General features: G+C 47.1%; 2 protein-coding genes across 5 annotated transcripts in view; one reads left to right on the top strand and one right to left on the bottom strand.

The window, feature by feature from the left end:
* Nucleotides 1–495: 495 nt before the first annotated feature.
* On the top strand, nt 496–22,591 carry LOC135912760 (uncharacterized). The gene is made up of 4 exons (XM_070533229.1): nt 496–934; nt 13,433–13,576; nt 18,956–20,239; nt 22,449–22,591. The coding sequence occupies exons 1-4, from the start codon at nt 685–687 to the stop codon at nt 22,589–22,591; spliced, it is 1,821 nt and encodes a 606-aa protein (XP_070389330.1). The 5' UTR covers nt 496–684.
* A 3,451-nt stretch (nt 22,592–26,042) lies between these two features.
* LOC135912776 (membrane metallo-endopeptidase-like 1) overlaps nt 26,043–27,485 on the bottom strand; it is a 61,030-nt gene continuing 59,587 nt past the window's right edge. For all 4 annotated transcript variants that reach the window (XM_065445316.2, XM_065445319.2, XM_065445317.2 and 1 more), the window contains one exon: nt 26,043–26,404. In XM_065445316.2, coding sequence (XP_065301388.2) covers nt 26,054–26,404 — 351 coding nt within the window. In that variant the 3' untranslated portion in view covers nt 26,043–26,053. The remainder of the gene's footprint in view (nt 26,405–27,485) is intronic.

The following is a 27,485-nucleotide window of genomic DNA, read 5'->3' as shown; positions in this document are numbered from 1 at the left end:
GCATATAGACATACACACACGCACACAAACACACACACACGCACACAAAATATTGCATATGCTTCTAATGCTGCGAAGAAAAGTGCACTTTGTCCCATGAACCGGTCGCTAGCTATCCGTGATTGCTATAGGGTCGAACGACGTGTGTGTATCGGTCGAAATGGTTGAAACGCAGGACAATTGTTGCGTTTTTAGAAATATAATTATTTATTGGAAGATCTGAGGCGTTACCGAACGCCGTACTCTCTACATTAAGCTCTAATATGGTGCGAATGTGGCATAAGAACACTACTGTGCGAAGTAAATAAACTTTGTTGCGACATTGCAAGGCACTGCATGGGTACTGTGAAAATTGTTGGTCAAAACATTATCGGAGTATATGCTATCATGCCCATGTGTTGGCGAGACCACTTAGGTAGTTGCCGTGTGATGATTCAGTGATCAGTTTGAGGGATCAAGCTCAGTTATTGCGCTCATTCGGTTTCAGAGCTCTGCCCTAACTGTGCAGGAAATAAGTGTGACGGAATGAATTTATTTGCGTGTAGCTGCAAGAAAAACTAACATGTGTTGAAGCCTTTCGCTGTAAGCGAGGCATAAGTCGAAAGTTGCAGCACCTCCCACTAAAACTGGCCTACTGACGTGTGTACTCATACAGTATTTCTAGCGCCTTGAAGTCGACCAATCATGACAGCATCGCTTCCAAAGATTCCGCCTGAATCACGCAAAGGCACGTCTTCGAAGGATGGCATCCGTGTGACTGATGTGGACTCCCTGTGCGGCATGGCAGTCCTGGTGACGGTGGTGGCGTTCCTGTCAACCGTGCTCATCACCAACGCACCTTTCTTCTTCGTGCGGTTCATGGACGCGTACGGCGTCAATCACGAGGTTGCCTCGTGGCCTCTCACGATCGTCGCCCTGGTCTCGCACCTGGTTGGTACGCCATTCTTTAAGCTTCTCGTCTTTTCTTGAGCGTGCATTATTGATAAAATGTACCACGCATGCCTCTGGCGCACTGTTTTTTTATCGTTGCCACAACTTTCCGGCCTACACTGTGAATAGTGCAGGTAACATTTGTGGTGCTGATGATGTAGGGAAACACTTTTCCTGAAAACATACATTGTCGTAAAGGCCTTCCTTTTGTCTTCTAATTTCGGTGATGAAGGTATGCTCATATCATAGCATAGTAAAGGCTCTCGCGAAAGATGCTTTTGACTAAGGAAAGACCACTCGAGGGAAACACGAAACATTCCGGCCCAACGCATCTCACAATCATCGCTAACGTTAGTGCGATTATCATTTCAGCGATGTAGTGACAAACCGTATTGCTAAAGTCACTTTTACACGACGTGTGCACCTTCGGGCGCCAGAAAAAAAGAGCTTCACTAAAGATGGACACCTACCCACACGCACCTTTATCCCGCTGGCCCCCACATACCGCAGCGCTTAGACCTACCTTCGGACGACACAGAGCCTTAATAAACGCGGCATCCAAATCTCAGCCTGGTTTGTCCCGCTCGCGCTTCCGAATTGGGGTTCAGGAAACCTGACACCGAAAGAACAAAGGCGCGATTGCACAGGCGTCTATTGCAGGCGTAAAACTCGTTCATCGTCAGCTAGAAGAGCAAGCGTTTCCACTTTTTTACATTCGGACATGTATCTGTGGAGTGCTCTCGCAGAAGTTGAAAAAGCACAATGAAAGAAGCTAGACACCGGCAGACCGGAAAACGTTTGAAATATCGAAATGATGCTAATCGCATTAACAGTGTGGCCAGGATGAGTGTTGCTATGGTCAGTGGGCGAGGGTGTTATAGTAAATCTCAAATTTGATGCCCGTTTCTTTGCCACGGCCGCTAGTGGTGCTAGAGAGCCCTCGTGGAAAAGTGGCGTCTACTCGAAGGTCTGCAAAGTGTTATCGCGTCTCTATCGTTTCGCTCGTTCAGCTTGAAATATAAACCAGCTAGTGCTGCTGTTTGGTGAAGTTTCATGCACCACGACGGAGTAAGGGCCGGTGGCCTTGGTGTCACATTGAGGACTTTTTAAAACAGACGTATGTTTAGATTATTTACAGGGAATACTTGGTAACCAGATGTGACTTCCGAGCAGGTGAAGCTCAAGTTGTAGCTTTTCCTAAGAATGCGATCGTCTGGTCTTAAACCCCGTCTGTCTTCCCGGTGATGTCCTCATCTTCGAATGAGGTGGTCGAAGACGCAGTGGATTCCGCCTTCGTGGCTAGAGAGCGCAACAACGCGTGCACCTTCGTTCACTCAGCCGCAAGTGGAAAGGACTCACACACAGATGACACACATTTAACACTGTCCATTAGTGAGGAGGGCTGATGGCACCGAATATTCGACTCGAGCACCCGTACGCCTCCCGGAGTACGCGAGTTGTTTTAGAGAGTCTGGCTCTTTGTTGAAGGATGGTGGGCAGATTGTTATAGAAAAACTGGCCACCCTGTATAGCAATGACTCATGACCTCGAGCGTACCGGAATCTTGGAAGAACGCTAACATAATTCTAATCCATAATGAAGGGGACGCCAAAGACTTGAAAAATTATAGACCGATCAGCTTACTGTCCGTTGCCTACGAACTATTTACTAAGGTAATCGCAAATAGAATCAAGAACACCTTAGACTTCTGTCAAGCAAAGGACCAGGCAGGATTCCGTAAAGGCTATTCAACAATAGACCATATTCACACTATCAATTACGTGATACAGAAATTTGCGGAATATAACCAACCCTAAATATAGCTTTCATTGATTACGAGAAAGCATTTGATTCAGTCGAAACATCAGCAGTCACGGAGGTATTATGGTATCAGGGTGTAGACGAGCCGTATGTGAAAATACTGAAATATATTTATAGCGGCTCCACAGCTACCGTAGTCTTCCATAAAGAAAGCAACAAAATCCCAATAAAAAAAGCATCAGGCAGGGAGATACGATCTCTCCAATGCTATTCACAGCGTGCCTACAGGAGGTATTCAGAGACCTGGACTGGGAAGAATTGGGGATAAGAGATAATGGAGAATACCTTAGTAACTTGCGATTTGCTGATGATATTGCCTTGCTTAGTAACTCAGGGGACCAATTGCAATGCATGCTCACTGACCTGGAGTGGCAAATGAGAAGGGTTGGTACAAAAATTAATCCGCAGAAAAGTAAAGTAATGTTTAACAGTCTCGGAAGAGAACAGCAGTTTACGATAGGTAGCGAGGCAGTGAAGGTGGCAAGGGAATACATCTACTTAAGGCAGGTAATGACCGCGGATCCGGATCACGAGACTGAAATAATCAGAAGAAGTAGAATGGGCTGGGGTGCGTTTGGCAGGCATTCCCAGATCACGAACAGCAGGTTGCCATTATCCCTCAAGAAAAAAGTGTATAATAGCTGCGTCTTACCAGTACTCACCTACGGGGCAGAAACCTGGAGGCTTGCGAAAAGGGTTCTACTCAAATTGAGAACGACGCAACGAGCTATGGAAAGAAGAATGATAGGTGTAACGTTAAGGGATAAGAAAAGAGCAGATTGGGTGAGGGAACAAACGCGAGTTAATGACATCTTAGTTGAAATCAAGAAAAAGAAATGGGCATGGGCAGGACATGTAATGACGAGGGAAGATAACCGATGGTCATTAAGGGTTACGGACTGGATTCCAAGGGAAGAGAAGCGTAGCAGGGGGCGGCAGAAAGTTAGGTGGGCGGATGAGATTAAGTAGTTTGCAGGGAGAACATGGTCACAATTAGTACATGACCGGGGTAGTTGGAGACGTATGGGAGTGGCCTTTGCCCTGCAGTGGGTGTAACCAGGCTGATAATGATGATGATGATGATGATCACGATGGCTCTTCTTGCCGCTAAGGTCGCCCTTAGCGGCAACGGCGGTATGATCTCGCCTTAACATTCCCTTTTTTAGTATCTCCTCGTCTCATTGTTGTGGTCTGATGACGAAAGTCGACCACCACGTATGTTTCGGGTGTTCCACAAAGGGGCTGCGTATTTGAGCCCCATGGCGCGGGTCAGTGACAAGTGCCGAGGGGCCAAGAACGATAACAATGCTGCCCAGCTTAGGGTATCCGGTACATTAATCCTGCACTGTTGTACGCGAATATGCTCCAAAATGCGAAAATGCCGTCTGTGATTCACAAATATCTAAGACATGGACTGTGTCCCGGCTCCCCTACTAATCGCTGTGTGCACTTGCATCTGTGGGGCTGTGCAATAAGCTCCTCAGATTGTGAATATTTCTTTTTTGCATTTTTTGCATCTTTTCGCATGTAATATTTACTGATTTATTTATTATCACGCTAAAGGCTACTGTACAGTGCTTAGAACAAGACCTTAAAGAGAAGAAATGTACATTTTATGAACGGCGAGAAGACGATATAAAGATAGCGCAGGATTACACAAAACATGCAATGATGTAAGATGATGAAGTCGTTCAATGCCCGCACAAGCGCTCACGAAACTTACAACGGTGAGTGAAAGTGTAGTAGGACCACAGGTTTGTCGAATAAAATTTTAATTGTTCGTTCCTTAGTTGGACGTTGAATATTGACGACTGCACTGTAATGTCGCCGCGATAACGTGTGAACTGCAGTAATGCATTTCAGGCTTCATTACTAAGTAGCGAAAAAAATTAAGCTGTTTCCCGGAACCCTTGTGAAGTAGTGTATAGAACCACTAGATAGTTGAATGAGCGTGTTTTTGATAAGATGCACTAAAATAGTGAGCACTCATGTGGCCGTTGGGAAATGCGGTGTGGTGGTTCGAGAGGCCGCAGATGTCGGGTTGGTACGTTTGTGAAAGATAAATAAAAGGGGTGCTGAGTGGCGGATGGCACGAGGTTTGAACGATATGCAGTCAAATGCCTTGATATTGCCACGTGGAAGTGAGTGAGTCAGTGAGTGAGTGAATAAACTTTTATTGGGTCCAGCAAAACGCGATAAAACGCGCACCCGGCTAATCCCGCGACAGGACGGACAGATCTAGCCTGCCGGCCCGATCGCGGGCGCGTTGGACGGCCAGGAATTGGTCCTCAAAGACAGGACTTCGCAGGAGCGCGTCCCACTCCTCCATGGTGAACTACGGACCCAGCGACCCGCACTCTAAGAGCATGTGAGACATAGTGGCAGCCTCACTGTGGAAGTGACGGTGAAGAAAACAGCAATATCGTGAATGGCGAAACTAGCGTTATATTGGGCGAACCTGTGCCCTCAAAAACAGGCTACATTCAAGGAACAATGACAGCGGCGAACACAGTCGGCGATCGTCAAAAATCAGATCAGCGGGTAAAGCACGTCAGCTTTTATACACAAGCCATCGAACGTTCTAGAGTAATCGCAGGTGCCCTCGTGTCTTCCAGAAATTTCTGTGCCATTCGCGTCGCGCATACATGCAATGAGATTACAAAAGATTCGGCGACAACATAAAGTGAATAAAAGCATCGATAACATTCCAGAAACTTCCGATACATGGAGGCGCGTCCTGCGCTGAGCCATAACATTTGTTAGACAATGAAAAGCGTTCATGCGTAAAAGATAAACAAATTCACGTGTCAATATGAAAGTTGTCGGGACCTCAAAAATTCTTTGTTATACAGGTCACTTCACTTTAAAGGCCACCCACCATGCCGCCGAAGGTAGAGAACGCTAAGCACGATAATTTTTTTTTACTATATAACATCAATTGAACAGAGGCTTAGTGAAATATGTCTCAGTATTTATTTATGCCCACATTGAAAGAAGCTGCTACTGCAGCCAGACTTATTGCGCTTAGGTTCACAGCACACTCTGTGGCGTAATGCAGGAACTATGGAAAATAATGCTGCAGATCGTGTAATACAACTATAACCTTGCTTTCCACGCAATTCTTTCTTCGTTCAGAGGATCTTTATTAATGTTGTAGTCCTTGACATTCGCGTCCTTTTCGCCTGGGATCTGGGATGATGATGAAAATATACAGATGAAAACGATGAGGTGCGCTAACGGCGCCCACACTCTTTCCCGCTCTCTTGAAGCGGCCATCTTGGCCACAAGTCGAAGGATAAGCGAGCGACGAGTGAACGGCTTGAGGCGGGACACGTTGACAGTATCCGTGATGCGGCGACCGTGGTCATCCGCAGAATGCGCCGGAACAAGGCGCTAATTCACAGCAGACATTTTTTCTATGACAGCGCACAGGTCAACGTAGCGATGCAGAAACTTCTCAAGGAGGCCACGGGTTCGAATGGGAGTCCGTAGAAGAACTGCGTCGCCTGGGCGCAACGATACCAGACGCTGTTTCTCGTCGTAGCGAAGTTTTCGATTTGCCTGGGCGGCGTACGTGTTGGCGCGGACGACACGACAGCAGTAGTGTACTCGTGAATGAAGCGCTTTCGAAAGGGCTGCTATGCTAAGCGAAGCAGCAGAGATCAAGGAAATGTTAAACACTGAAGTAGTATTCCGCCCATGAACGAGTAAAATTGGGCTGTATGCAGTGGTGCGTTTAACGGCGGATTTGTAGGCAAACTTAACAATAGGAAGAAGAATATCCCAGTTAGTATGGTGGGGTGTGTATACATCGAAATATTTTCAGGTAAACTTCGGTGAAAGCGTTCAGTCAGAGCATTAGTCCGATGATGGTACGTAGACATTGTTTTGTGTGCGATGCTGTGTATTGCAGGAAAGAAACGCCTTGTCGCGATCGCTCAACAGCACGTGAGGAGTTCGGTACCGCAAAACGATGGATCGTAAAAAGAACTGGGCAATTTCATAGGCAGTGCCATGTTGCAGAAATGAAGTCTCGGCGTAGCGTGTCATGTGGTCGATGGCAGTGACAGTCCAGCCTTTAGCAGCGGGTGTTTTTGGGAGTGGACCATACAAGTCGATGCTGACGAACTCAAATGGAGTGACCGCACGGAATAGGCTGTAGTGGAATCACGGAAGTGACAATTGAACGGTTGCGGTGCTGGCAGGGCTCACAGAAGCTATTGAGGCGATACCTGTTTGGCGGCGCTTTGAAAGAGGCCAGGCAAGAAATAGCGTGGCTTGACACGGTCGCACCTCTTGTGCCCAGCAGTTGTGTCATCATGAAATGCGCCCAAGACCCTGAGACGAAGGGAACGGAGAATAACGCTTGAGGCCCATCGGTTAACTGAGCGGTGATAAATGTAAAAGTATAAGGCACCATTTTGAAACCAGAATAAAGCAAGTCGGCGTCGCAAGTGACTGTTTGATTGACGTTTGGAAACACTGAGGTGAGCGACAATACGAGCAATTGCATTGAGATAGAAGATGAAATAATTTGGCACCCGCCGTGGTTGCTCAGTGGCTATGGTGTTGGGCTGCTGAGCACGAGGTCGCGGGATCGAATCCCGGCCATGGCGGCCGCATTTCGATGGGGGCGAAATGCGAAAACACCCGTGTGCTTAGATTTAGGTGCACGTTAAAGAACCCCAGGTGGTCAAAATTTCCGGAGTCCTCCACTACGGCGTGCCTCATAATCAGAAAGTGGTTTTGGCACGTAAAACCCCAAATATTATTATTAAATCATTTGGCCCACCTGAAGGGAAGGCATATTCTTGAATTGTGGAGCGAAGTGACGCACACATAGGCTAGGAGAGAGGACTATAGCGCTCGTCGTGCCTTCTTCTATCAAGGCAGAAAGCTGGGCTAGTTGGTGTATCCTCATTAATCAAAAGACTAGCGCAAATAACAGGGACACAGACAGAGAAGACGACAGGACGAGCGCTAAACGTCAACTGAGGTTTTACTGCGAGAGAAGGTACGTATATACATTTCGGTGGTGCATGCGCACACAGGGTTAAAACAGTACAAGCACAATCTAATCAAAATGTGGCGAACTATTCTGTAAGTACATTTTTTTCTTTTTTGGACAAGACAAGTGATGTCGTGCTGACATAGTTATCACCTTCCCTGTCAATGTGATATGCCTCACAAATCTCGCGCCCCCACCTTGTGCCTTGTGTCTAGTCTGTGTGTGTGTCACTTCGCGCTACAATCCAAGAATATGTTACCGTGCCAACTCACTCAACTTTCTATCCTTTTCGAGGGAAGGCGTCTATCGGGGCTGGAGAGTTGCTATCCTGAGCAGGCACAGATTGTCTAGGCGGTAGTAGAGAAGCTGTGGACGAAGGTAAATGAAGCGACCGCAGCGGACAGCGGGACAGAGCACCATCAACTTGAAGTTCCTTCCAGCACTTGCACGTGACAGTAAAGGAATGCTAATATAAACGGAGATAATATACGCGCGGCCGTGCGAGACCTATGTTGCAAGCGATCTGCGATGAGTTGAGTCATACTAGATTTAAAGCGTAAAAATGAAAACATTAGAAGAAAGGTTAGAGAGAACGAGTGCTACTTCAACGTAAAGCTTTTTGCGCTTTAAGTCCGCATTCTCACGAATTCGCCCAAATTCTTGCAGAGTAGAGCCAGCCGCGCGGCCGCTATCTTGAGAGCGACCTGCAATGAGTACAGAGTTCAAGTGCGCCGAGGGCTCATGGCTTCATGTGCGCTGTGTTCTCGCCGCTCAGATCGCGTTGAAGCGAGAGGCAGCACGAAGGCCAGTTCGCTCGCTGCTGCTGCCGCTCTCCCTCACGCCAACGTTTCTTCAAGGGGAGTATGGTAGCGCAATTCAAAGACGGGACAAGAGCAGACACAAAGGGACACACACAGCGCTGTGTGACACATAGCGCTGTGTGTGTCCCTTTGTGTCTGCTCTTGTCCCGTCTTTGAATTGCGCTACCATACTCCCCTTGAAGATGCATTACCAACAAGCCCACATTGCAACCCTCGCCAACGTTTCGACAGCCAGTCATCGAGTGAGGCGTGTTTCTGTTTGCCTGTGCGCACATGACACCGTGCATGTTAATTTAGCAAGCGAATGTCTTCGAGTTTATATGGCCGGTAGCACTACTATCATCACTTCGTAAAGCTGTCTACTAATTTTATATCGCAATCAAAGCTTCGCCTTCCGGGTGAAACCGCGATTATTTTGAATGGACCAAACGATGGCAAAACATTCCTGTTCGGGTATGGTGTAAGTTAATTCTGTAGAAGAAAGGATGTGGCTTGCGTACGTTACTATACTTGTTTTTTTCAGCGGTGGCATTACGTAGTAGGAGAACCGCACCGATGCAGTGACCACTGGCATCAGTGTGAAGTATGGTCGGGGAACTCTTATCGAAGTGTCGCAGGATTGGGCCTGAGGTGAGGACGTGCATTAAAGTGTCAGAGGCTGCGTTGTAGTCATCACACCACATAATGGGAGGCGTGGATGTCAGAAGGCTGTGAAGAGGGGCCGCAATAGTCGCCAAGTCGCGTAGGAACCGCTCAAAGTACGACGCAAAGCCAAGAAAACTGCGAACTGAGACTTGATTTAAATGACGCCTGTCGTGAACGTAGCAAACGAAACGCAATGAGCCTCTTGGGCGCGTTCGCGCCAAGCGTTACTTATATTAAGTCAAGGATGGGCTTCAAGTTAAAATGCATTTCCGAATACAGGGGTTATTCGTCCCTAGGTGAATGAATCCGAAATCATTGCCACCACCAAAGGTCGATGGTTCGACTCCCAACAACGATCGTGGGTTCGAGTGCCCTAATAATCCCAGTATTAATTAACTTCACCTTAATTACCACAAGAGATAGTGGGTTCAACTACCAATGGTGGTGGCTTCGAGTGCCGTAATTAACTCTATCGTAACTAAGCCTGTGCCTAAATGCACTCTACATTAATTTACTTCGCCTTCCGAAGTCCGAAACCAACAGTCATTAGATCTTAAGTTATTCTTTTGAATCCAATAAACCTTCTCAAATTCGGCTCAGTGGTTGTTGAGAAAAACGAATTGTCCTTTCACATGTATTTAGTAGGAGCACCCGAGCTAAAGCTTCCTCTTAACTGACGTCAACTACCTCGATTGGCGCACTTGGGCTCCCTTGATCTTTCGGACCATCGTGTGGTCGCGCTAACGCCGCCTCATGATCCACACAATGCGTTCGCATTAATAATTAGTACTAATCAGCAATAGCTGATTACAGCTACTATAAAGCTACTTACAGCTACACATCAGGAACAGCTGACTAGTAGGGCGCCGTGGGTTGCCAGGGCTGCTGCCTAGTAACGTTGGGACAGAGTGCATGCGGTGCATATGACAGTGCGACTGCTTGTTCCCTGATGATCTGACGGAGTCCAGAAGGCGCTTACTGGTGAGAGGCAACCGAGGGGCATGTCAAATCTTGACCGTGGAGCTCCTAACATATGATGGTGTGTATAAGAGCCCGCAGTTCAGGTAGATCTGTGTCACCGGGTAGATGCACAATTTCGTCGTGTTGGTACAGGCACGTCAGCAGAGCGCCAGGACTTCGTCACTCTACGAAGTGTACGACTCGTCTTCGTGTTGGCAGCGGTCGGTGAGGTTGTTTTTGGAGGCATCCGATCAGCTAGCAGTAGTGCAAAATATCTGTCGGATCTTCTGCGCAAATGCGGTCCAATCGGCGATTTTCCGTTCGTGATTGAAGAACCACGTTCGCACGACGTGGGTGAGGTAGAATGGGACATTTTCTAACTTTTGATGGTCGTTCCACTTGTTATAGCCCCTGACTCTGTTGTAGTTGTCGATCCAGTTCTCAATGTCGTCACCACAGAGTCCTCCGAAGCCCTGGGGATCATGCTGACGACTACCGACAGTTCAGAATGGCGCGCTTGGTGCAGTTGGAGCTGTAGGGCTAGTAGAAGCAGAGCCGCTGCGGTCCAGCATACCGCTTTTATGCTGGCGCACCCGGCGATCTGAACGCAGCTCCAGGAAGAACGGGGAGCTTCTACCGCACTGGTGGGCGTAATTGTACATAAGCTTGATATTGGGCGGTGAGTGACTGTAGTCCAGTCCTAGCGGCTAGGTCGAAAGCAGGGAATAACGTTGAAGTCGGCGATTCTTCAGAAAAGTCTTTCGACTCGCACGCTGCAGATAAACCGACGTGTTGTAACTGCTCTCAGACTTTGCTTAGTTTGTCGCGTTTATTGCCACCTAACATGTTTTAATGTTTTATTTTGAGCATTCATTGCCTACTTGAGGCATCTTGAGCCAGTTTACTATATATATATATATATATATATATATATATATATTTATATATATATAAACGAGAAGAAAGGGGGTTAACCGAGGGACTCGATATTTATTAGTCATATAATGAGAAGCCAACAAACACTGACACCAAGTACAACATAGGGGAAATTGCATGTGCTTAATAAATGAAATAAAGTAATTATAAATTAATGGAAAAAAAGTGGATGAAAAAACATGTTTTTTCATCCACTTTAATTTCCATTAATTTATCATTACTTTATTTCATTTATTAAGCACGTGCAATTTCCCCTATGTTGTACTTGGTGTCAGTGTTTGTTGGCTTCTCATTATATGACTATGTGTGTATATATATATATATATATATATATATATATATATATATATATATATATATATATATATATATATATATATATATATATATATATCTACCTTTATTCTTCGTCCTCCTTCACTTCCAGCTACTATCCATCTGTACGCCCTTACACATTCCCCCTCCCCCTGAGATAGCGCGTGCTGCAAACAACAAGAAAGTGAGCAAATTGTCTGCTGAATGAACAGCATAAGGATGTGCAGTTAGTCCAGTATGCCAAGATGATCGTGTAGCTCTTGACAACTTCACAGAAATGTGTATCTATCGGTGACGTCAAGCATATGCTCTGGAGGGTGAGTTTGAGTGTAGCGCTCCGGAGAACGTCTGCATGCGCCGTAGCTCGTTAACACTGATCGTAGTTGTACATGATCAGCTCTTGAGACAGCTGAGTACAGTTCAATCGCCTTGAACTAGAAGGAGCGGTGGTTGCTCTTCAATCTAGTGAGGACGAAAGGATGCTTGTTGCGAGTTTTCTTTGGGGCACTGTGCTCACGTGAGGTGTACCGTTGGCGCGTGAGTTGTCTCGTTTCTGGCGGTTGGAGATACGCGTTTCCTGAAAAGCCTGCTTGTTATTCGCAGTTTCTGAGGCCTGAAAATGGCGCCCGTCCTCCTCGCCGTCGCACGCGGTGTCGTCGCAGCTGCCTCTCAATACGCGCAGCCTTGACTGATGTGGTTGAAATGGTCCTTGGTGGTGGTCATTTCTTGGAACATGACGTACCTGACGTACATGACGCATGGTTAGCAGTTTAGGTATATTGCATATTTGGGGCACAAAACGGCAAGCTGCGTGCGTAGTGTTCCTGTATTGACTAGTCACGATTGCAGTAACTGACATTCTCGGGGACGCGCATGTCCTTTACATTTATATCTTTTGGTGCCCGTGCTCCTTGATCTCTAGCAGCGCCATTCTCAATTGGCACAAATCAATATAACGTTGCGACCCGTAAATGCGACGTTTGGCTATTTCCCTGATTATTCGTGATCTACAGGCACCTTTCGCATCTAGTTTAAGTGGCGGAGAGACGCGCAGCGGTGCCACTGCGGTATTCAGCAGATGTGACTGTGTCTAGGAAAAGTGCTTCTTACCGATTGTTGCCTAATTCGCAGACAGCATAGTTACACTTTGCTGCACATCGTAGATTTCTTTTTTAAATGCGTAATGCAGCGTAATGGCGGCTTCATCAACTAGTATCAGTAATGGTATCGGTAATAGCAGTATAGTATTTAGTAATGCGAGCATATAAGGCGATCTTCCGGGTACCGCCATGGTTACAGTGGAGACCCTTCTACTCTTAGGCAAGAGTGCTCGATCGCACGTCAATGCCAGCTTCAGAGCGTGAAGCAAGTGCAATGGCCAACAATCTGCCAGGCGACGCATACTTCGTGCTAGTTGTAGTAGTGGTAATTATCACGAAAGCTGGTTTGTCCGTGGCTGCTAAACAACTTATTTTGGACAGCCTAAATTTACTATTACAGCAAACGCGAATTGTGGCACATTTTGTTAAATTATTGACGTTTCACACTTTGAAGTGATCGGCGACCACCAGTTTCAGTAACACTTGTTTCAATATCGCATACTGACCTTTAGACGTCATGCCATGGCTCTGTAGCTTTGCTGCAGGACACAAGGTCGAAGGAGGAGTTGCCACGCGCGGAAGCGGTATTTTAATGAAATAACAGAACATCCATGTAGCGACATACAGCAGACGTCAAAGAACCATCGGTGCTCATCATCCATCCACAGATCTTTTCTGTAGTGCTACAAATAGCCATGCTTAGGAATTCGCGAGAATTTACACCCAAATATTCATTTAAATAGCGTATGACTGTCAGCATGAAACTCCGTTGCACCGCAAGGTGTGACAGTCTTGGCAGTTGTTAGCGAAGTTTCTCGATATAAACATCAAACCTTCGATACAAAAGATACAACATGATAGTGCCTTCCGCGACGCTGTCGAACTTTCTTGCGCAGGGCTGCCAGTTTACCTGATCGAGCATCACGTGTCTGTGTATCACATAACACTACTCGGCAGCGTTTTGACATGGCTTGGGATAGTATCAAGTGCTTTTGCAACGAGCGTCGCCTGGTTGACTGTTTCCATTGGGGTGTTTTATGGTGAGTCATGCTTTTTACTTCCTCTTCTTGTGAACAAGAACATATTTCAAGGAATGTTGATTCCTCTGTCCTCACAGTGCGGCATCAATCACTGCATTCAACGCGCACAGCTGCGAGCGGGAATATCGAGTAGTTTGAACAGGGAAAGGCGTCACCGTACTTGAACCGCTCTACTGACTGCGAGCTGGAGAAAAAAAGCTGGGCGCTGTGATAAAACGAATGCGCTAAATAAACGAGAACGTCTATCACTGCCTATTGCATTGCGATCTGCGGAGTACCGCTTAGGCTTGCTGCTTAAGCTGATGGACTTGCATACGCAGCGCTCTATCATCCTCCCAGAATCAAGGCTCCAAAGAGTAATCAATTGCAAAAATCTGACATTCGAGATCACTTTGCGTCGCTTTGGGTTCCACCGCATATGCCCTGCGTAACCAAGACATTGCACCGAGAGGAAGGCTCGCTTCTGTATCGATTAAGGACAGGATCTTCTAATACACCGGCCTGGTTATTTAAAACGGGGCGAATCAATTCTCCGAACTGTACGGTATGCAACGAGACAGGAGACATTGAGCACTTTTTGTGGTCCTGCCAGCAATTCCAAGATGAAAAAGACACTCTCCTGAAGGATCTGCAAAACAAGGACCTTCCGCATGCGCGCCTGCAACACCTTATATTTCCCGAGGGATCAGTTATAGCCCACAAAGAAACTTCACGTCTCCTCATCGAATTCTTAAGAGAAACCGGTTTGATGGACATATGGTGAAACCCTTCCGCGGTATTGTGCGAGATGCTCGGGCAGAGCAATTGCCGGCCTTGATCGCCAGGCTAAACCCACCTGTTGCAACAATTCACCACCACCACCACCACCACCACCACCACCACCACCACCACCACCACCACCACCACCACCACCACCACCACCACCACCACCACCACCACCACCACCACCACCACCACCGATTAGGCACATTTGATACGAATACGTTTAACCAGCGTCCTCAGTGAATAATCATGCATTCACAAATGAAAATAACGCCTACCAGAACCCTCGATAATGAAAAAAGATTGAGCTCTTTGCATTCATTCTTAATCGTATAGCATTGTAGAGATGCAAGGATGAAATGCTCGTTCTCAAAGCGTCTGAAACAGGGGAAATACTTTAATTCCTAATGGATAGCGCTCTGCTTTCTCACTGTGTTCTAAACAACGTTAAAAACTCGGCGTTCTCGATTAAAAAAAAGAATTCTACGATGTGCAGCAATGTTATTTGCGAGATAGAATTTTCAGCGTAATTGGCGAGTAACAGTAATGGTGAATATAACAGTAAAGGCTGCAGGCACTTATGCTCACGTCTTTCGCGAACGAAAGTTGAAGCCTTCGGAACAACAGATGTTATTCAGTACGGTATTGAATGGTGGAAGGTTCACTTGCGCGTTACAGTCGTGAAGTGGTTTTGATGTGAACGGAAATTGCGTAAGGAAACTGAAAACTTCCAATCTGGGGTTTCAAGACACTGAACAATTATAGCATTTTGATGCGTCAAAAAGGACAAATTTTTACCTGTATCATGTCTTCTTTTGCCTTTACCTTCACGTTTTACGTCTCTTCAATTTTCACCGAGTTATGCAGGTGGATGTTCTATACCACAGCTTCAAACAAAGACGCTAGGTCAAGGATGTGCTGCTGCATTGAGGTTTTCAAGTACCTGATGCATAGCGCACTTATCGCGGTATGAGCACAGATAGTGGACATAGCTGTTCAATGAGGACGGAAGCAACTGAATGTAACGTATGTCTAAAATGTTGCTGTAATTAGGCTGTGGCCAGCAAGTACAATTTCGAGTGGCCTTAAGTTTTATTATGTATCATGTATAAGAGCATATTCTGCTGTCCGTTTAAGTTCCAGCAAACAGAAAACACGGCCAAATCATGTCACCGGAAGCAAAAAGCGCATAGAACCAACTGATTTCAATGCGTGTGCAAACTGATGTAGGCCTCACCCTGCATCGTCGTAAGCGCGTCCATTATGTCAGTGGGCATTGGTCCTGTTAAGACACCACGCCGTCGTCGGAAGAAAGATGCTCGCGAGGCGCCCGCACCTAACCCTGCAGTAGTTAGAGACGCATGCACTGTTGAGTCTGAAGAACGACAGACGCTATTGCAAGCTTGTCGACATGCTTTCGAATTCTTGTTCACATCTCCTCTACTAGGAATGTTGCGTCTCATGCACGACAAATGCATCGCCCGCAATGCTCCGCGGTTGGCGCTACGGCCGCTATCCTTAAACGAAAGGGTCAAAAGACCCTTGTTTACGTGGCAAAGAGCTGGGGGCTCTTGAGAAGACAAAGGGGTCGCCCGTAGGGCACTATGTTCACCATGGGTCACCATGGGTCACAAAATCAGCGTGAGAATAAAAGGTCACCGACGAAGGTTTAAATGCAAGCCATCCGACCCCTTTCTAGACCTGCTGCTCGTCACTTCACGATGCTGCAAAATAAAGGAGTTTGCCTTCTATACTGCAATTGAGATGTCGTCCTGCCTATGACTGGCTAAAAAGAATTCCTGGCTTGACAGAATCCGCATTTCGTAACAGCGCCGAGCAGCCGCCGTCCCATTGTAGTAGGATCAGCAGCATTTTGCTCGTCCGTGCAACCTGTACAATGTGCATCAAGTTAAAGTAAATTTTCTAGAAAAAGACAAAAGGGGAGGAAAGGTTAGCCAGTGTTAGTACCGGCTCGCTACTCTGCGCTGGGGAAAAGGGTAAAGGGAATAAAAGGAGAAAGAAGAGAAAGTTTTTGTTATTGTTGTTGCTATTGTGTGAATTCTCAAAATTTCTAGAAACTGACTTTAAATGCTGCGCAGCAAACACCGCAATCGGTATGGTCACTTGATCGTGCGCGATCATGGAGCATATTTAAAGGCAATTGAAAATGGCTGATACTATGCATTTTGCGGGCGTTAAATGTTTAGGCGATTGCTATGTTTCTTTGGAAAGTGCTTCGTTTTGAAGTGCGCAGTTAAGAAAGTATGTACATGGTAATGCAAGATGGCTTTAGGGGCAACGTTGACGAGCGATGTCTTCTCAACTAACAAAACATCAGTATAGATAGCTGCCAAGGCTTTGCCGACAACACAGTGATCTTAGTTCGACGGCAATTAAATGCACAGTGATTTTTAGGGCATATATATATTTTAAAGATTTTTTATGGCAGTATGTTATTACGCATGTACAAAGTAACAATGACAATACATGTGTAGAAATATTGGCGATAATTAAGCTAGAAGTATGTCACACAGAATATAGTTTTCAGTAGAACTTTTCTATGATAACATTGTTTTACAATTCAAATGTAGGTTCACACTTTGTTCAGGCCTCAAAGCAAAAAGTCAGGAGTTATTGAGCTTAGCTTTCAAGCGGCATAGCTGTATTCCAGCTTACCACCAACACACTACACAGTGTCAATTATTATGCAGCAAATTCTTGCCCCCGCAGCATGCGTTCCAATAAATTTCGTGCTTGCAATATGTTTATCACAATTTTTCTTCTAATAAAGAGGCACCAATGACTCATACCAAGTGACTTCACAATCGCAAATTTTAGCGCTGTGCCTATAGATTCATTTTTAAGACCTTAGAGCGACAATAAAAGAACACAATCCATATTAGAAATTTTCTACCAATTACTGAGCGCCCGTACATCAGTGTGCACGAGTTGACACGAGGGTTGATTCAGAAATAACGTTCCTGAAGAGCTCCAGCCACATGGGAAGGTGCGAGGCGAAATCCAGCAGCATGCTGCTACGCGCGGCTTTTCCCCCGCTGCAGATTCCCCCCGGCCGCGCTTCGCTGCGCCGCTCATTCGTGGCTCAGCAGTCGTCCGATATGGAGGTTCCCATTGCTGATCTCGACTAGCGCGATATTCGTTCCGTAATTCTCTTTTTGCACGCTAAAAGGACTCCACCCGTGGATATTCATCGTCAGTTGACTGAGGTGTTTGGCGACAAGTGCATGTCCCTTCAACACGTCCGAAAGTGGTGCAGGGAGTTTAGTGACGGTCGGAAGGAAATCCACGGTGAAGAACGGTGTGAAATACCGTCAGTTTCGGAGGGGGTTATCGAGATGGTCCAACGCGAAGCTCTTCGAAACAGGAGGATCACCGTCCCTGAACTTGCCGTGATCACCGTCCGAGAATTCGCAGGTTCCTGCGAGTTCTTACGGTACAGTAGAAAGAGCTTTGACTGAAAAATTGTGGTATCACAAGTGTTGTGCTCGATGGGTACCACGGCTATCGACATCAGACCATACGAAGAAACGCCTTGACTGTGCTCGCCAGTTTCTTCAAGAGTGTCAAGAAGATAAGGAAGGATTGTTGGACTCCGTTGTCACGGGAGACGAAACGTGGGTGTTTCATTTCACTTCCGAAACGAAACAGAAATCCAAACAGTGGCATCACCCAGAGTCACCAGTCGCAAATAAGTTCAAACAAACTCTTCTGCTGGCGAAGTCATGGCCAGTGTTTTTTGGGATCGTAAGGGGATACTGCTGGTCGATTTCATAGAACGTGGGACAACAATCAACTGAGTCAGTTATTGTGCAACACTAAGAAAACTCAGGCGAGCTATCCAGAACCACCGGTGAGAACGACTGGCAGCCGGTGTATAACGCTGCTTCACGACAACGCCCGACCCCACGTGTACCGTTAAACCTAGGAACTTTTGACAAACTTTGGGTGGACTGTCATGCCCCATCCACCGTACAGTCCAGACCTCGCGCCTAGTGATTATCACTTGTTCCCTAAGTTAAAGGAACCTTTGAGTGGCCAACGCTTCCGGACCGACGATGAAGTCAAAGTAGAGGTGAAACGCTTCCTCAACGGGTTGGCGGCGGAGTATACGACACTGGGATACAAAAATTGGAGCACCGTCTACAAAAACGCATATAAAGAAATAGAGCAATTTGCATGTTTCCAATGGTGTAAATTTCTATGTGAATAGACACTGTTGTCTATTTCTAAAACTAATGGGAACCTTATTTCTGGATCAACCCTCGTACATTCTACATTTTCTGACATTTGGCCATTTGAATGCACAAAACGTTCTTGAAGATGAGATTGGAGTATTTGTTTTCACCGTAACCTATTTTGATACTTCCTTACCTCCCCCCTTTAAAAAGCGTAAAAGAAAATTGTAGTTAGAGTAGACGCTCTCAAACTCCCTTACCTGACGGTGAGCTGGCGTGGTGTCGCGATGCGCCTCTTGTTTTAGCGTCTTTATCGCATATTTTGTTACAGAAGCGTAATTTAGCACAGCATCTCAAGTGTGAGTATATTCTTTGGTACGGTTGGTGCAGAAACATTCCGCATATGTGCTTTCTCTTGCAGGCGCTGGAATGGGTATACTTATGATATGCCTGTCGATATACACAATGGACTATTTCGACAAGTACAGAGGGACAGTCAGCGGACTAAAATATGCTGGATGGTCTGCTTCAGGACTAGTGTTCCCTGCCATCCTTGCGAAACTCGTCGACATCTACCATGTGAGAGGTATGCTGCTTATTCTAGGCGCTTTGACGATGAACGTCATGCCATTGATACTTCTCTTCGAATACCCCGCAGTAACGATGAAATGCGAGTGCTTGCAGAAAATGACACATTTTTTAACGAAAGGCCATGATGGAGCCATGTTCGAGAACGAAAAGGAAGATGCAAGAATAAGAACACCAGGAATCCACGCCCAAGCTGTAGGCCTGGGAACAACAGCTGTCGAGCACAGATCAAATAGCAAGCAAATTATGAAAAAGACGCTGCGGTTGGAATATAGCTTAGACTGTAATGTAGGACATCGTGATCCCTGTTCGAAGGCTGTGGGTGGTCGTGCCTCACATGCTTGGAGGAGCCACGGTACAAAAGAAGTCGATGCCGCTATTATAGGTTGCTGCAAATCAATTTCCGCAATTGCTGGAGAAAATTTGGCCTGTCATGGGCAGCTATACAAGCCAACCAAGCAGGAATATGAAGAAGATGCGACGCTTCAACGTTCTTCGAGTAACGTGGCAGAGGCAACGCTTGATCAGAGGACATCGTTTCCAAGTTCAAAGTCATCCTGTGTCTCGGCTGCAAACCATCTCAACGTCCGTACTCCTCTAATAGGAGAAAAGGAAACGGCTTCTACCAAAAGTGGCGCGAATTCCCTTCAAGAAATTTGGATCCTTTTGCGCACTCCCGCACTTTATGGCATTTCGGTGACTTACGTCTTTTTCGACTACTCGCATATAGTTTTCATGAACAACCTGGTCGCCTACGCCGTGGACAAAGGCTCGCCGCTGCCGCTTGCCGATTCGCTCATCATGTACGCCGCAGTGTCCGGCGTTGCTGGGCGCCTGTGCCTGCCCCTGGCTTCCGACACGCTCGGCCTGAGCAGGGACGTCTTCGTAGCGTGCAACCTTCTGGCCATGGCCCTGTGTGTGGCGCTGCTGGCCGAGGTGGCTTCGCACGCGCTGGTCACCGTGCTGGTCGTTGGCGAGAGCTTGGCGGCAGGCAGCGTGCTGTCCATGAAGCCCGTGCTTGTCGCGGAGTACGTGGGCGTCCGCATGATGACGGCCACCTGGGGAGTCATGGGTGTGCTCATGGTGCCGCTGTTGCTGACTAGTCCCTCAATTGTGGGTTCGTATAGCGATCATTCAAGACTGTTAATTGTGCTAGTTGGAATGTGGGTTCATGGTTACGAAGAACTCGGAGCAAACGCAAGGAAGAAAGACGTAAATGCCCGACACGAGCGCTGTTTCGCAACTTAATTTTTATTAGGATGTACGGTGAATATCTAGACATACAAAAGGGAGTAAGGAAAACAGAGCAAAGATGGCGGGCGGAGCCAGAACCAAACCACCACGCAGAATTTTAGGAAGTAACAAAAACAGCATCACGCACTCTCAATCGGCACGAGCTGTCTAAAACGACTTATCAATGTAGCGATATTCCGTCTCATGTAAGCTCAGCGATACCTGCCTGACGCGTGCTTCTCTCTGTTTCTTAATGAAAATGCCCCTATTAGTTCACGGGTAGTCTGGTCCTTGCTGTCATACAAAATCAGGACCTGCTGCATCCTTGTCATAGCTGATTTGCTGGAATGCGAAGCCACAGACCAATTACAAGTGATTTTTAAAGACGCAAAATGTTCTCTTGATTTCGCGTAACTGCGCCTACCAGTTTGTCCTGTGTAAACATTACCGCTAGATAAGGGTCATTTGTAATTAGTAAGATCGTGATGAGGGCTAGTTGGTTCGTGTTTAGAACTGAGGTGGAACGGCGCGAATAAAACAAGGACACGAAGAAACAAATACGCCTGTCTGTGGCATTTGTTTCTTCGTGTCCTTGTTTTATTCGTGCTGTTCAACCTCAGTTCTAAAGGTAACTTGTAAATGGCGCCTACTGTGCGGTGAACAAATTGCTTCAGCTGATGAACCGGGCAAGGCCCTCTTTTACGAGCCGATTTCGATGCGCGCTAATCAATTAACGAACTAACGTTCGTAACCTATATGGAGTTAACAACGCGTTAACTCCATATGGTTAACTCCATATAACTCCAACGTTCTTAAGAGCATGTGCCACTTTGTGCACGTACGGTATGACAGTGAAGCGTTATTTATTTATTTCGTTTCTTTTAGCGTTAGGCAAGAACATTATTCTGTTTATTTATTTGTTGAAGCAGCTTTTTGCACGTTGCCTTAATAACACCATCAGGAAATTCGACCTCTTTTAAACGTGTTAGGAACATACCGAACGAAACGACAGTAAATCTTTTTACTATGTGTGAATGGTCTGAATGAAAAGGAAGGATGGGTTTTTCGGATCTTTGATGATAGGCCCAGCAAACATGTTTGTTCTGAAACTTCGAATGGATGTCTAAAAACCGGATTTCAACTTTGACTGGCATTTCATGCGTGAACTGTAGCTCTTCCCCTTCCCGCCTGAAATTCTCCAAGACCATTCGCTTCAAAAAACCCCAGTTACTCATTACTATGAAGTATTCATCCACATATCTGAATAGGCGCTGCGTCAAGCCACTAAGCCAAAACCACTGAGCGCTCGCGTCTCGCATTTCCGTCTTTGTACCCTGTGTTTACGGTGAATTTTCGTCACCAATAAATCACGTAGCGAAAGTTTCCGTCGTATTACCAGATTTTCTTTAAATCTCATCGGATGCTTCGCGCGTAAGATGCGTGGTTGAATTCAGACAGCTTTTTATTCGTAAGAGTTGTTTGCGATCGGCCGGCTGCCTTCGCCAAATATCCGGTTTTACGAGCAGTTTTCGCGTAAGAACCTTTTGGTGAACGATGACCTAGGGCCCGTATTCGCAAAAAAATTTTCTTACGGTATAATTATTCAAAGGAGGTGATGCTGGCCAATCGTGGAGTTGAAGATAGCATTAGGGGAAGGACCTACCAACGGCTAACAGCACGTGTAAACTAAAAGCAAAATGATCTCGGTCCCAAATTCGGACCATTTGTTTAGTTGTGCATTCAAGTGTGAAAGTCGTTTAGTTTACCTTTGGAGTACCCGCAAGGATTCCGATACTCGGCCTTAACATCTGCTACGCGATACATCGGCGTTTTACAGTTTTGTCTCAGAGTGCGTATGATGAAGGGTTTCTAGGAAAATACCCATCTAACTTTAAATGCATTTCGATGAAATATTTAAATATAGATATGTAAGCTGAGCTGGTACCGTACCGTTGCGATTCCTAGCGCATGCATGGGTAGTGATCTGCTCTCGCTTAATGTTTTCGAAACACCTGTCGTTTTCGTCTTCGTCATCGTCCTGTCATGTGGAAAAGTTAAGCTGCGCCTTCTTTTTACGGCACTGTTCCACGCAGGGTTCTTCAGAGACGGAATGGGCTCCTTCGACAACCTCTACAGGCTCCACTCGGCACTAAACCTGTTCATTGCGCTGATCCTCTTCGGCCTGGCGTTCCACAGAAAAAATCGCGCTAACAAAAGTGCCGCCGAAGAGAAATAAACCGTAAAGCTGGTATCTTCGGCGAGCTGGTTTTGATAGCGAACTATGTTTTAACGCTGTCAAAGTTGGGCATATTTTAAAGAATGGCACAGCACAGACGAAACGCTGCTTTCAGCCTATTTATTCCGAGGAAGACAGACGCCTACATATAAAGCATGCAGTCTAAAAAGTTTACGCCATTTGGGTTGTATTTTGTCCCCAAACAATATCCGTCGTCTGTCTTGCAATGAATACTCAAGAAAAATACTTAAGACTACTTACGTGAATACTTAAGAAAAAGTACCTGGGATACATTGGCCACAAGCCCACGATTCATCGTGTGTGTCCGCCTCTGCAACAAACCACCGTTCGTCCGAGGCAAGAAAGATTTTACGAATGGTAATGTTCACAAATTGGAAGGTATGCAGAAAGACAATGTGGACATGGCCCCGACAATTCTGACCAATCGTGGAAATAGAATAAAATTCGAATTTATTTTATTTTTTAGGTCCTCTTATATAACCCTATTCTTTGGCTAAGCGTTACTACTCGAGCTCGGTACCTGCGTTTCGTACGCACTTCTGTTATCGTATTCCTCTCCTGCTTGAGCCAATCTGACCTGCAGTATTGTGTAATAAGTAAAAATCAAAGTTAGAAAAGAATAGGTTTGTGTTATTGCACGCCGGCATGATGGCAGCATGAAGTGAAAAGCAAACGGTTGTTTAGGCGTATATTTTATTTCAGTTGAAATTAAAAGGCAGATTTGTAGTTACGCTGTTCATGTGATGGTCGTAGATTGTTTCGCAGTATATCGGCAGTAACAGAGTGGGTGCCAACGTAAGGCAACCTAGTCGGCACAGATCTTATAGTTGGCGTGATGAGATTAGGAAAGTTAGAGGTATAGGATGCAGGCCACTGCCACAAGGCAGGAGTCATTAAAGAGAAGAAAGTAAGGAGAGGCAGGGAGGACACACACACACACGCACACACACACACACACACACACACACACACACACACACACACACACACATACACACACACACGCACGCACGCACACACACACGCGCGCACACACACACACCTTTTCGGTCCTCATTGAAGAATCTGGCACTGTTCGTCTGGGGCAGTGGCACAGGGGACAATCAATGGTCTCTTCACATCTGCACTAAAGCACATAGATATGAAGGCTACCCCTACCCACAGCTAGAAGAACCGTATGTTGCGTCCCGTTGTGAAAGGTTTCTTGGCAAATGCCGTTGTAATGACAGATCGAGGTGACTGAGTAAGGAGTGCCGGTGCTCCAGAGTGGGCACATCGCACAGCGTCGGCGACGAGGTGTTCACCAACGATGCCACAATCCCCGGCTGCCACCGAAAGATTATATTAGATAGCAAGGAGCTGCACCCACCCCGCGGTGCGCGTAAATAGGCTGGTTACGATTATTATTCTAATATTCATCCTCTCTTTAAAACCTCTTCGTCTTCTAAGCACGTTCAGTCGCGCAATTGGCAGCACATATTAGTGTTCAAAGGTCATAAATACTCCTTATAGTTTGCAAACGCTCTGTAACTGCGCACAGAATGTGATCGCGCTGCGCGCCCTAAATGGTTCCTACGTTGCGTTGCCTGCTCCACATACCGGCAGGCACTGGGCCAAACTTGTAACCGTGAACCTGTGAGACGTTTGCTATTGTCACGAGGATCCCATCCTCGTTGCCAGTGTCGCGATTCACCCGGGTTCGTGAACAAGGGATTGCTCGAGCCACCCTCCGATAGACGGGCACTCCGCAGCGTGGTGGTGCTGAACGATGACTGACTGCCGAGCAGCCGTGCTCGTGGGTGTTTATTGCGGTGCGGTGACCAATGTTGCCTGCCGAGCTTGGCAGGCCACCGAGCCTGGCGGCGAACGAACATTATGCCTGAGGGGGCGTCACATGCTTGCTACATCGCCGCCAGGCCCGGTAACCTGCCAAGCTAGGCAGGCAACATTGGTCACCGGACAGCAATAAACACTGACCTCGGCGGTCAGTCATCGTTCAGCACCACCACGCTGCGGAGCGTACGTCTAACGGAGGGCGCCTCAAGCCCTCCCATGTTCACGAACCCGGGTTGATCGTGACACTGGCGACGAGGATGGGATCCTCGTGACACTGGCGACGAGTACCCACGGATCGTCCCACGCCGCCGCGAGCGGTCAAACAACGCCCCTCATTGCTGCCGACATGCCGCTGTGCGGAAGGCTCGAGCCGTTCGAGGTAGATGGGTCCACCTGGCAAATTTACGGGGAGCAAATCGACGTGTTCTTTCGGGCAAACGACACACCCGAGGCCAAACAGCGGGCATTTTCCTGGCAAGCTGCGGGACCACGTCTTGAGCCTCTTGCTAGACCTTCTCAAGCCAGCCACTCCGCACGTTAAGACGCTGGGTGAGCTGGTCGCCATACTACGCTCGCATTTTAACCCAGCCCCGTCCACAACACTAATGGAGCGTTTGCGCTTCAACAACCGCAGCCGCCGGGACGGAGAGACCCTTGGGAAGTTCGTTGCTGCGCAAAGAGGGTTAGCGAGTGCCTGCGTTTTCGGGGACCAACTCGACTCGCTGCTCCGGGACCGTTTCGTCTGCGGCATCAACAACACCGCCATGCAGACGCGACTCCTGGAGCTTCCCGACCGCTTGCTGGACGACGCCGTGAAGGCAGCGCTGGCAATGGAAGCTGCCGCCAAGGGCGCCGGTGATATCTCCCGTGCGACCTGCTCACCGTCGGCACCTTCATTTTGACATCCTCATATGTGCAATTTAACTTCTGAGGAACTTGCTGCCGCAAGGACGTAGACTGGTTTCACCGTATGGCGGCAACGAAAGGTCCAGAAAAAGTAGGTAAAGAACGATTATAGTTGCATTATTGAGTCATGCGGACCCTACGACGCAATGTTGTTGTGAAACTTTAGAAAAAACGAAACAACATGGTAAGGTTGATTGAATAAATTATCAGGTGAGCCTATGCGAGACACATTTTTTGTTTGCCTTAGTGGGTAGCACAAAAGCTATAATGTCAAGAACATTACTACCTTATAGAGTGCATAAATTATTCCTTCGAACCAGCGCATGTGTTGAATACGGCAGTTTTCCTAGCGCATCATGCAACTACGCAGAAAACGTATACAACGGGTATACTGTCCTCGTAGTATAGAACTGCTTTCGATAGCACAAGTAAAGTTGGAATTGCTGACAAGGCTTTGAGACAACCAAAGAAAAGCACCAATATTACTTCAATAAAAAAGAACCCGGAAGGAACTTACATATGAAATAGTGCTACAGACGGAATTACCAACATTTTGCACAGGCACAAAGAATTGTCTGCAGGGCACTCGAACAAACGGCGCCTAGCACAGTGCCCATTCACTAGCGGCAGCCAACGCCGGCCACCCAGTCTTGTCCACGCGATTTTGCGACAACCTTCGCTATAAGCATTTTGGATAGGTCACCACAGGGCGCATTTATTGTCGGGATGCATGCGATCGCCCGACTTGCAACGAAACGCCTCTGAAAACTCGTCCATATTCATGGCCGGCACGACACAGCGGTGCCTGCCGCTAGCGTGTCGACCAGTCTTGCCGCCGGCGTAGTAGCACCACTTCGAGCACTGGAAGACGAAGAACAGCTGCCGTGCGGTCAGATTTAGGGCCGGCAGCACGACGTCGCGTTTCGGCGGGGCGAGCGAGTCGAAGGCGCTGAACGCCATCAGAGTCCCGCCGAGGTCAGCGAGGTTCTCCGAGTCGACTGTGTCGTTAAGGGCGGCCTGCCGAGAATGCGCTTGTGTGTGCATCTGCGCCTGCAACAGATGAGCGAAGAAAGTGTTTGCGCTTCTGCGTGCATCTGCGCCTGCAACAGATGAGCGAACAAAGTGTTCAAACGTATATTACAGGTTCTAACCGCTCGAGAAAATTATACAGGTGCAGTATTCATTGTTACGAATTCAGACTTTCCACACTGATGCTGTGCGCCGCTTAATGTGGTGAACAGTATACGTGTTTCACTGAGACGATTTTCTAAAATATGAAGCTCGCTTGGCCTATTTTCTCTTTGCGGTAGGTTCCTATCTCATCTCGTTTGGGGCCTTTTCAAACTTAAGCAAATATCTAAGATGGTTAAGTACGGACAAGCCTAGTCCAGCGCAATAGTCTGTCGCTCCATCAAGGATGCCGCAGACGTAGACCGAGTGAAAAATTGCGCTTCTTCCTTGCTGCTAGCTCGCACTTTGACACGACCCCCGTATGCGTCAGATTGCTAGCAACAATGTAGTGTAGCAAACGAGAGCAACCCTGAACGCGCTATGTTCCCCTTATGGCTCCGAGCTCCGAACACAGCGCTGCTGAGAAGGAGGTACAGATGATGCGGCGCGCCTGCCAAACAAAGGAGGTGCCCTGAAAGAAAGCAAGAGAGTGTACTCGCGCGGAAATGCGAGTCTAAGCTCAAGAGGTTCACAGAAATCTTGGGACAGTCCTGGTACCAAGCACGTCAGCAGTACCTGGAGGAAACTTGTGAAGTAAGGACCCAGCGAACAATGGCGATGTCAGAAGACCAGCGGAAGGATCGTACAGAACAACGATATAATATAGCTTTGTAGTGTTGCATTGCATAAAGAGGTGTAAATGAAGCATAAGAATAGCGCTACACATAGCCTGGATCCATCGCGAGTTCGACGCGAGCGATTTCCTAAATCTTTCAGCGTGATACTCACCACCACCGCCCGCCATTTTGTGGGGATGCCGAATTTTCCTGGTGCCAGTGAAAAAAAAATAGACATTTCTTCCGTAGAAGCGTCCTTTACTATGTAACTTTAATACTAAGAGATCAGCATACATTTCACGAAGATTGAGCCAAAGCTTGAGAAAAGAACGAACGCACGAACA

This window comes from Dermacentor albipictus, chromosome 2 (genome assembly GCF_038994185.2).
Source record: "Dermacentor albipictus isolate Rhodes 1998 colony chromosome 2, USDA_Dalb.pri_finalv2, whole genome shotgun sequence".
Lineage (NCBI taxonomy): Eukaryota > Metazoa > Arthropoda > Arachnida > Ixodida > Ixodidae > Dermacentor > Dermacentor albipictus.
The sequence above is the reverse complement of the archived record's forward strand: the minus strand, read 5'-3'. Positions and strand labels throughout refer to the sequence as shown.